This window comes from Megalops cyprinoides, chromosome 25 (genome assembly GCF_013368585.1).
Source record: "Megalops cyprinoides isolate fMegCyp1 chromosome 25, fMegCyp1.pri, whole genome shotgun sequence".
Lineage (NCBI taxonomy): Eukaryota > Metazoa > Chordata > Actinopteri > Elopiformes > Megalopidae > Megalops > Megalops cyprinoides.
In genome coordinates this window covers 2,139,999-2,150,291 of record NC_050607.1, presented here as the reverse complement: position 1 = coordinate 2,150,291, position 10,293 = coordinate 2,139,999, and the positions used below count along the sequence as shown (strand labels likewise).

At 48.3% G+C, this 10,293-nt stretch overlaps 2 protein-coding genes across 2 annotated transcripts; one reads left to right on the top strand and one right to left on the bottom strand.

The window, feature by feature from the left end:
* Positions 1-273: 273 nt before the first annotated feature.
* Positions 274-4,217, bottom strand: pus7l (pseudouridine synthase 7 like). Its single transcript, XM_036520460.1, has 8 exons — positions 3,245-4,217; positions 2,946-3,105; positions 2,595-2,790; positions 2,373-2,471; positions 1,935-2,016; positions 1,318-1,601; positions 720-773; positions 274-609 (listed from the first exon to the last, which is right to left on the bottom strand). Exons 1-8 carry the CDS (start codon positions 4,131-4,133, stop codon positions 292-294), a joined length of 2,082 nt encoding a protein of 693 aa, XP_036376353.1. The 5' UTR covers positions 4,134-4,217; the 3' UTR covers positions 274-291.
* Positions 4,218-4,693: 476 nt separating this feature from the next.
* Positions 4,694-10,059, top strand: irak4 (interleukin-1 receptor-associated kinase 4). The gene is made up of 12 exons (XM_036520105.1): positions 4,694-4,817; positions 5,069-5,230; positions 5,491-5,636; positions 5,744-5,938; positions 6,431-6,591; positions 6,761-6,825; positions 7,178-7,292; positions 7,531-7,640; positions 8,759-8,945; positions 9,097-9,159; positions 9,339-9,497; positions 9,881-10,059. The coding sequence occupies exons 2-12, from the start codon at positions 5,070-5,072 to the stop codon at positions 9,926-9,928; spliced, it is 1,410 nt and encodes a 469-aa protein (XP_036375998.1). The 5' UTR covers positions 4,694-4,817; position 5,069; the 3' UTR covers positions 9,929-10,059.
* The last annotated feature ends 234 nt before the right edge of the window (positions 10,060-10,293 follow it).

Below are 10,293 nucleotides of genomic sequence, written 5' to 3'. Positions count from 1 at the left end.
ACGCAATATCTCCGCAGCAGCATTCCTCTATTTACAGACACCAAAATACTGATTTCCACAGATAAAAAACGAACACAAACCGATTTTCATGACAAATTCTCGCTATAATGAAATGCACACTAAACCACAAGGTGGAAATCAATCTAATTACACAGGATTTTGAGATATGCAACGCTCTTTAAGAATGTATAACCCTTTTGAAAATCGAGGAATTCTTCTGAAAAGTGTAGTCTAATACTGTTGTAGCTGGCACCTGCCTACACTGCAGCGGAAGTGTGAGTGTCCCTCCTGCTACGGGTCGCACTTCATAACCTCCCTGAGGCAGACAGTGGCGTAGCAGGAGGCCTCCAGATCGAAGGACAGAGCCAGGCTGGGAGCCGCGTGGGGCTGTAACGCAGAGGCACTCTGTGCCGGGAGTCCCTGCAGTCGGTGCGTCAGGTTCCTGGGGTACGCCAGCAGGGGGCGGTAGCACCCCGGAATGTTCAGCTTCAGCGGTGCGACTCGGTACCTGCAGCCCTGTAGGCCGTCCCTCTGCAGCCTCTCCTGGTACCAGCCCCCCACTGCGTTCTCGGGGTACCTCACACTGTTCCCCGGCATGGGAAGAACCACCTGCGGAGAATGACAGGTGCTGAATGATCCAATATTACAGCATGGTGCTTCTGCACCAATAACAGAGGAGAAACGAGGAGGAAGTCAGTCTGATGGGGGGGTCAGTGTACCTGGTCCAGTGAGTACACACCATCTGCCTCCTCTGCTGCAGTCACCACATGGATCTGAGAGAGGGGTGAGACAAAGCTATCATTATCATTCACTCATCATAAGCCACTGGACCTCACAGCATGAGTAAAAGTTTACTTCATATTATTCATGGAATTCCATGCTGAATTTATGCTACCTCTGGAAGCAATTCATTTTCTCACTCCAGGCAATTCACATACAATTCCAGGTACAAAATTAAGTGTTCCTGGCATATTTACCAGGGATTCACTTCAGACAGCCTGAATATTTGACCATGAGATCATGACATAATTACTTAGATTAGTACTCAAATGCTTGTACTTAAAACAGAAAGGTTCAGTATTTATTATATAAACAACAACCAGAAAGGACAGGCACAAAATGACCTTGTCTTCCTGTTTAAAGAGTGAGAAAGTGCATAATTCAGCCAGTCTTTATTTACATGGAAAGGAATGGAGATTCATATGGCTCATGGAGATAAGACTGGGGCTCTATTATCCAAATCTTTAACCTGGGCAGCCACAGAAAATTCACATATGAGATTAACTATCATGCTGATCGTATATTATTCAGGTTTACCCGTTGGGGGCTCTGCTCCCCACCATCGCCCCCCCGCCCTGTGGCCCACACCAGGTCTCCCTGCACGGCTCTGTGCCCCAGCCGCTGCAGCCTGTAGGAGGCGCTCTCGTTCCACACCCTGCTGCAGTAGGCGTGTATGTAGAAGACGCGCATGGCGTGTGGGAGGCTGAGCCAGCCACGCGTGCAGCCCTCCGGCCCCGCCCCGTAGCGGTGCAGCGCCCGCAGCATCAGACGCTCGCGAACCTTGTACTCAGGCATGAGGGCCAGGCTCTCTTTGGCGTTCTCTGGAGGTCAGGATCACAATAACGAGACATATCCATCAATCAAAGCAAGGGCTGCAGAGAGCTTGCAGCACACAAGAGTTCGAATGGAGGACAGCCTCCCTTCCAAACCCATACAGCTCTGTATTTTAGTGCAGTCAGCTCAGAAACTCAGGAGACAGAACAACAGCACATACACTGATAGTGGTTTGGAGCTCAGCCACCTCTTACCCACCTGAAACAAGTGAGTCAAGTCTAGTCTGAGTCTAGTTTAGTCAGTTCTACAGTGGAAAAGGGTATCAGTGAGACAGTGGCTGGTTATATCACCACTGCTGGAGAAGGGGCATCATTTCTCACCAGTCTGGAGGAAGTGGCGCTTGGCTCTGCTCTGGGGGTCGTCCCCTTCCTCTGGGGTAAAGAACAGCCTGACAGCAGTCAACTGTGGAGTGGGACCAAAAGAGACAAGAGTCATTCAAACCCCACAGTGTGATTACACAGAAAACGAATGCAACCAGACAGTGACACAAAGTCGAAACCATGCAGGTAAAGCTTTAACGATCTCCTAAACGAGAGATCCAAAAGAGAGACTCCTAAGTTTGCTCATTTGCTCAGTGCATAAATAGCATTAGCAACAAGAAATATCTTCATTGAATCTTTAAAAACTATACGTGCATTATAATTAATAAGCTTAGTGGCATGTGACTGTTTAACTATCATTAAAAAAACATATGTGGTTACCATCATACTTCGTAATGATTGGTGGTAACCTGCAAAGACAGTCTTAGAAAAACACACCATTTCTTCCTTTAGCAGAGCCAGTCCGATCTGGTCAGCCTGGATACTCTGTCCAGTTCCAAACCTCTGGGGCCCATAGTAATTCACAAAGCCTTTGGCCTGTAAGCAGAAACACAGACCAGAAAAGAAATACTCATGAAACACAAAAAAGCACATAGCTGTGATTAACGTAATGACGTAAGCATAAAGAATGGGATTTCGGGCACGTCACGCTTGCAGTACTTTGACGTTGTCCACGGCCTGCTGCACCAGCGCTGGCAGGTCAGCCGTGGGGTCAGCACCGTGGGGTCTCACGCCTCTGACGATGAGGTCAAAGTGGTTCCCCTGGAGCCTCCCAAGATGAAGAGGCTCAGAGACAGGACGGATATGGGACAGGTGTATCCCCCTCTTCTCAAACTCCGAGCTCTTCTCCTTCAGCCTGCCCGTACACATGATACACACATATACATCAGTACGCACGCGCACGCGCACGCGCACGCACACACACACAAAGTACAACACTAAACATTATATAGTAAAAACTCTGTACCATTCTGCAGAGCATACTGTACTATTCTGCACGGAATCCTGTACCATTCTGGGGAGACTTTCTTCACCACCATGGACTGGGAGGTGACAGCTCTCTTGTCTTTGATGCCGGCATAGGTGAAGTCTGAGGGAAGCACTCCCAGTGCTGCAGCCACGTGGCTGATGGCCTCCAGCGTCTCCAGGTTCTCTTTCCTCAGAGTGAAACCTGGGGGACAGACACAGGCCACGCCTCCAATTACAACCTTCCAATCACAGTCTATCATCAGTCGTGACATCACCAACTGCAAATAAGAAATCACTAGCTACGCCAATGGAAGAGTGGAGAGAGAACAGTGTTGCCTTACCTGTGTACCTGGCGCTTTCTTCCTCACAGTCAGCTGCCGTCCTCTTCTTGGCTGGTCTGGTTCTCCCTCTGAGTCGAACGGTGATGGCCGTTTTCTGCTGGCCAGGACTGCTGATGTCACTAAAGCTCTTGGTTTCCACCAGCTTCCCAAAGCGTTTGCTGACAAAATGATGCACCGCCCTCCTGTGCTCCTTGCTGTCATCTTGCTTGAATGTAAACAATGAATTAGGAACTTTGGCGTCTATAAACCTGAAGAAATCCTCCGCTTCGGTCTCTGAAACCAGCTGCAGGAGCTCTTTAAAATTGGAGTCCTCCTTCACGAGAATCTCCGTTCCGTTCGTGAGTGTCATTAAGAAGGGGAAGTTATGGCGGACTGCGCGGTGAACACTGGCCCGCTGGTGTTTCCCTGGAAACGTGCCCAGTGATAATTCTCTGCTGGCCAGCGTTTCACCCACTCGGGAACCAGAGCACAATCTAACTGATGCTGCAAACTCCTCCAGCTTTTCATTAACTGCCCGACCCAAAAGTACCTCCAGATCAAAGCATTCTTCGTCATCACGTTCAGCACTGTTGTCAGCGTCTGTATGGGCTACTACATCACCATCAGCCCCATCTTGAGCTGCCAGTGTCTCCTCTCTGCTGTTACCAGCTGCTACGGGACTTGAATTTTCCTCAGGTTTTGATTTTTCATTGAGACACATCCTGCCATTGTCAGCCAACAGGTGGGAGACATTCTCACATGAATCTGCTCGAGTCACAAGCTGGCCATTGATATTTATTTCAGTTACTATGAAGTCAGTGGTTGAGTTTTTGATGTTGCCCTGGAAACCTTCATGGTCTGATATAAAGCAGAGGGCAGACAGGCTCACTGTCTGCTTCCCTTCCTCCATTCTGACCTGAACTCCTTCAGGGTCCTACAGATGTGATTGATTTGCACATGCACGTCAATGTTTAAAAATGTTCAATTGGGTGAATGAGAACACGGACAATTAAAAAATAACGTCCAAGCAAGCTGGCTCTGATCAGTGAAAAACTTACCCCTGAAAGCCAAATCACCCTCTAGCAAGAAAACCAGCAAACAAACCATGCCAAAGTAAGCTAGCCAGCTAGCCACCTGATTGCTATCTCCACCTTGGCTTGACTTGCTAACTTGACTTGCTATTGTACTGTATACTTGTCATCATTCTAACGCACAAAACAGGTCAGTATAATAAACAGCTCTAATGTTGAGTTGATCATTTAGCTAACTAGTATATGTAAACATACCTTTGGCACTGGTACATAAACGAAACAGTAACTAACTCACTGATCTAAGGGAGCTGCATTCAGTTCAGAACCAGCTACAACTCACAACACATGGACACAACCAATACTTCCGTGTCACGTGTGGCCGTGACGTACATTTAAAGGAAACGGCCAATTTTTCTTTTAGCCGACCAGAATCATTTAAAGGTAAAACACGTTATCGATTGTACAAGGAAGTTGCTCAATTTCGGAAATTACAGTTCTGTATTACTGTATCATGAAAACCAAAATCCATTTTGGCACATAGCTATATTCCAAGGGCTTTAAAGGTAAGTCCAAGCGATGACAGTTCTGTGATGACGCTAGCTCGCCAACATAAACTTTCTTCTTTTTCTCAAAATAAAGGAAAAGAAAATGTGTCCATCTGTATGTTTACCGTCCTCTGCAGCGGAACGGAACAGAATTGTCCACTTAACTAGATGATTTATACGCTAGATAGCTAGCTGTAGTTTCCTGATGGAAGGTCTAAAAGGCTATTCGGCGATCGATGTGCTGCTGCTAACTTTGTTCGACCATTCAGGATGAATAAACCAATAACGTCAGAGACGTTTGTCCGGCACCTTAACCACGGCACGATGCGCAAACTGTCTGACTTTCTGGACCCTCAAGACAGCTGGAAGACTGTTCTAGCGGATATCCATAAACCAACAGGAGAACCGAGATACAGTCAACTTCATCTAAGGTACAGCTGCATACTCTCATATAACTGCAACGAAATTATTATTATTATTATTATTATTATTATTATTATTATTATTGCTTGCACATCAGAGAATCATCTAAAGCAAACATAGTCAAAGCCTGTCAAGAAATAATTACCTGCCACACCCCCCTCCTAAAAAAGGGAGTTCACTGTTCTCTGCACCCCATACATTCTCTGAGCTCCTGCCTAAAGGAACCTGCTTGCATTGCGTTTGAGAAGGCTTGCTGTACTCTCTGCAGGAGGTTTGAAGGCTTGGTGGCCATGGGGAAGAGTCCCACCATGGAGCTGCTCCATGACTGGGGCACCACAAACTGCAGGGTGGGGGAGCTGGTGGACATCTTAGTGAGAAACCAGCTCCTGGCCCCTGCAGCACTGCTGCTCCCAGGTGAGAAGAGACAGCCTGCAGACTCACAGAACCACGGTGTGAGATAAGATGCTTTCAAAGAGGAAAATACTTTGACACTGATATATGTATTTCTTTTTTCTACTCAGACAGAATTACAGTGAATGAAGTGGTGCCTGAACTAAACCAAAAGCAGAACCTGGCTGTACGACTTCCTCCTCCTAGACTTGAGGAAACAGCTGTCCTGAGTAACCAGGTAACCGTTGCCCTGGGTAGGACAGAGGAGTCTCCACTTCCTGACAGCACCACAAAGCCAGTGGAGGAGGAGGGTCCTGTGGAGACAGGTACATTATTATAACCTAGCAGAGTCTAATTGTAACTGGCAATTAAATGTGTGCAAACTGGAGATAATGGAGAGCATACGGATTATCATGGCAGAGTATATGAGCCCATGCTTTTGAAGCATGTCTTGCCTAATTTATTATGGCCTTCAGGAACACCAAGGCACAGAAGTCAAGGTTCCAGGTCATTAGGACCAGCAGTTCTGTGGGCCACTCAAGTACTCACTGGCATTAGTTCTGTAGTAATATGAATCTCAGAAGGCTTATCAACATACTGTTTTGTGTGTTGAGCATGTGTAGTTGATCTAAAGTAGCAATCAGGAACAGTGTGGTCTGTTCTGCTGAGGTTCTTATATTGACTGAAGGGCATAGACAGTTTATCAGTGGTTTTGTATTTTTCACTTACACAATTTCACCAGCAGATGGAAGCAGTATTACAAAGTCAGACTGAAATGCTGGTCTGGCTGATTGACAGACTTTTTCTGACATCTGCAGGATTCCACATGTTTTTATTTCACGAGCTGATGGAGGTGACGGGGAACTTCGATGAGTGCCCAGCGCCAGAGGGCGGGCACAGACTGGGTGAGGGCGGATTCGGAGTGGTGTACAAGGGCTGCTTCAATGGAAGACCAATAGCAGTAAAGAAGCTCAGCTCGGCAAGTACCCCACAGACTGCACCATAACAGCTCGCAGTAGTCATAACTGACTTTTAGCTGCCATGTTACAAAGGTGTATATCTGTCACAGGGCTATGATGGCTGTGAAAAGTGCAGAGCATTGATTTTAAATTGGAAGAAAAACGTTGTTTTTTTGGTCCCTCTTCTAGATGGATGACATCTCCCCTCATGAGCTGAAAATACAGTTTCATCAGGAGATACAAACTCTAAAGACGTACGTCTCCATTTTGTGCTATCCAAGGCCAGCTCTACTCTAAAACTACCCTGTACATTAGTCACTACTACATTATACAGTGATACTGTAAAAGGTGAAAACTTTATGTATTTTGTAAGCTGCTTATTTTATCCATTGAATGGGGAAGTTGCACTGAAGATGCTTGTAGGATAAGTAGTTACTGTAGGTGATATTAGAGTGGGCAATCACAGTGGGACATTTTAGTGTGAGTGGTCACAAAAGTGAGAGATTAATCTGAGATTTTAGGGTGAGCAGTTGCTTCATGTGAATTTTGGGAGAGTGATCACCACAGGTTTGCTCATTAACACTGATTGTGCCTCTTTGGTCTCAGCCTGAAGCATGAGAATCTGGTTGAAATGGTGGGCTTTTCCTCTGATGGGGACCAACCCTGCTTGGTCTATGCTTACATGTCTAACGGCTCACTGCTTGATAGACTGGCTTGCCTGGTGAGTAGCCCACATCACTCATGGTAGCACTGTGAAAGTAGCTTACATCACTCTGCCTCATGCTGAATGGTGGTGCTATGAGATTTGAACGTTTTAATCAGGCACTATGCCAGTGCTTTCGAATCTAAATGAAGCATGTTGTGCTTAATCAAATATGTACTCCAGGTGCCTATCGGAGAGCCTCTCAGTTAGCTGAGTGTGGTGTGAAACGCCTGTTCCTGTGTACCTGTTTGCACAGGGAGGGAGTGCTCCTCTGTCCTGGCACAGGAGGTGTCTGATTGCTGCAGGCACAGCGAGAGGCCTGGAATACCTGCACCTGAATCACCACATACACAGAGACATCAAGAGGTGCTTCCTCCACCTGCACCGCCCTCACTCTCACCGCCCTCACTCTCACATTCACCCACAGTCTCACTGCCTTCACTCTCACATTCACCCACACTCTCACCGCCCTCACTCTCACATTCACCCACACTCTCACCGCCTTCACCCTCACCGTCACGCTCAATCTCACCATCTCTCACACTCATTCTCACCACCTCTCTCACGCTCTCACTCTCGCCACACTCAAAATCTCTCTCTCAGTGACCCTCACTCTCATCCTCACTCACTCTCATCTCTCTCACACTCACCCTCACCATCTCTCTCACGCTCTCAGTCTCTCACCCTCGTTCTCACTGTCCTCAGCAAGCAAACTGTCCCATTCTGTCACTTTGTCACTGGATGGACACACCGCTGCGCACAGATCAGAATGTTTGTGTGGAATTGGCCGCATGCTTTTCCCAGGATGTTGAGCAGCACTGGGATGGGAACCATGCTGTGATGCACCTGCACCTTGGTATTGCATCTCCTGTAACGTCGGACCTGTATCCCTGAACGCCGAACAGCAGCAAAACGTAGCGGGTCAAAGGTTGGCGGCAGCCGTCATCCATCCAGGCTGCATTATTTATTAATCGTAATCTTTGAGGCGCTGCGGGGTTTAGGGTTACAGCGCGCTGCGATGGGGATGGAGATTCGGAGGCCTTTGTCAGAGCGGCCCGCTGCACTCTCACCTGGTGCTGGGGCCTCTGTGACGTCACCCGCCACTCGGTTCACCCGAGGACACGCTGCGTGCAGAACTTCAGCACACGCTAAGTCACAAACGCACAGCGCTCCAGACCTGCTGCTACCAGCCGCTCTGCTGCTGTGCGCGACCTGGACTCTGTGTTTCCTCATGAGGAGCATTTCAAATTCAGCAGTTTCAGAGTACATTACGTCATTTAGCAGGCGCTCTTACCCAGAACGACTTCCAGATAAGCACATCGCTGTGCTCAGAGTACTCAGCTGTATGCCAGTACTTTTTAACCCTGCATTTTTCCTGTGGTTTTCTTTGATGTGTAATGCGGTGAAAGTGAGGGCCTTGTGTTGCTGTGTATAGCTGGGAATGGGTGTGATGCTAACGGGTGCTAGCCGCTGTTGTTTGGCAGTGGAAACATCTTGCTGGACGACACGTTCGTGCCGAAGATCTCCGACTTTGGGCTGACGCGCGCCTCAGCCAAGCGCTCACTGTCGACGGTGATGACGGAGAAGATCGTGGGCACGGCGGCGTACATGGCCCCCGAGGCCCTGCGGGGCGAGATCACCCCCAAATCAGACATCTTCAGCTACGGCGTGGTACGCTCCTCTCTGGCCCACCCCCATATCACATATACATCATATTAAAGCAACAGCCGGCAGACTCTCAGAAGCGCTTCCGTGCTGGATAGTGGTGTGTTTGCACTCTCATACAACTAGACGGCCATCCTGAAGCCTCTGTCTCTGGCAGGTGCTGTTAGAAGTGCTGTCTGGCCTCCCACCAGTAGATGATAACCGTGACCCACAGTTCCTGGTAAGCATGCAGACATGGTGTCTCCCACGTTTTCATGATTCTTGCATCTGTTTGATAATGGAATAAACACACCAGGAGGAAGAGTGCTGCAGTACACCAGTGTAAGACCTCCCTGACTGCTTCACTGCCTGCACACAGCGGTGACCAGCGTTTCCGCTCTGCGTTTCCTGCACTTTCAGATGGAAATGAAGGACGAGATTGAGGACGAGGAGATGACTCTGGAGCAGTTTGTGGACAAGCGGATGGGAGACCGGGACCAGCTGGGGGTGGAGAAGACCTTCGAGCTGGCCAAGCGCTGTCTCCTCGAGAGGAAGAGCCGACGGCCGGAGATCAAAGAGGTGTGTGGCCCCTACTCGCTCTGCTCGCCCCGCCTGGAACCGAGCACGCTGCCCCCTACTGGCTGATGCGTTAAATTCAGTGTACCATTCCCTGTCTCCATCTGTGACCTGCAAGTGTGAACAGTACGACTGTGGAAGCCAAGCAGTCAGTGAGTCTGTCAGTCAGGGAGTGAAGCACACACCCACTGCCAGGACTGCGTCCTCCAGTTTTACCCACAATGCACCACAAGCTTAAAGTGCTTCGTCAACAGTGTGTCGAGTCACTACATGGCAATGTATGGTTACATGACAGGCCTGTGTGTGATGGGTTGTACAGCATTTGGCTTGGGACTCGTGAGAGCAGGGAAAAGCACAGTCTTCACTGCGGGTTTGTCTCTTCACAGGTCCTGGATCAGCTGGAGGACATCCTCTCGACCGCCTCACTGGGGTGACTGAACAGCAGCAGAGCCTGAGAGACATGGAGAGCATCTGCTCTGTTGAGAATGGGGGGTTCATCAGTGATGGTTACTGACTGAAATATTTTTGTGTACTCCAAACAGTATTTTTTACATTAAAGACTGTACAGCCATGGTAAAAACCGAGAATGTGGATTATTCTTGGAGACACAACACCACTTCCTCCCAGAATGCTACACAGCACTTTAGCTTGTATTGATCCCAGTGGGTGTCTTTGATTTAAGAGGAGCCCTCCTAGTCCTCTAAAAATTAAAGGGTGAGAATCCTTACAGAGAGACTACAATCCACAATTCAGAGCGCATCTGTAATGAAAGAAAAAAATTCAGTACGCCTGAGAGATT

What these genes read in the sequence shown, in the direction of transcription:
- pus7l (XM_036520460.1), bottom strand. Translation starts at nt 4,133, where the DNA reads ATGGAGGAAGGGAAGCAGACAGTGAGCCTGTCTGCCCTCTGCTTTATA. An exon ending in GCGCCACTTCCTCCAGACTG is followed by an intron (nt 1,602 to 1,934) that starts GTGAGAAATGAT and finishes CCTGACCTCCAG; the next exon opens with AGAACGCCAAAGAGAGCCTG. An exon ending in GGGAGCAGAGCCCCCAACGG is followed by an intron (nt 774 to 1,317) that starts GTAAACCTGAAT and finishes CCCCTCTCTCAG; the next exon opens with ATCCATGTGGTGACTGCAGC.
- irak4 (XM_036520105.1), top strand. Translation starts at nt 5,070, where the DNA reads ATGAATAAACCAATAACGTCAGAGACGTTTGTCCGGCACCTTAACCAC. An exon ending in TACAGTCAACTTCATCTAAG is followed by an intron (nt 5,231 to 5,490) that starts GTACAGCTGCAT and finishes TACTCTCTGCAG; the next exon opens with GAGGTTTGAAGGCTTGGTGG. An exon ending in GGAGGGTCCTGTGGAGACAG is followed by an intron (nt 5,939 to 6,430) that starts GTACATTATTAT and finishes TGACATCTGCAG; the next exon opens with GATTCCACATGTTTTTATTT.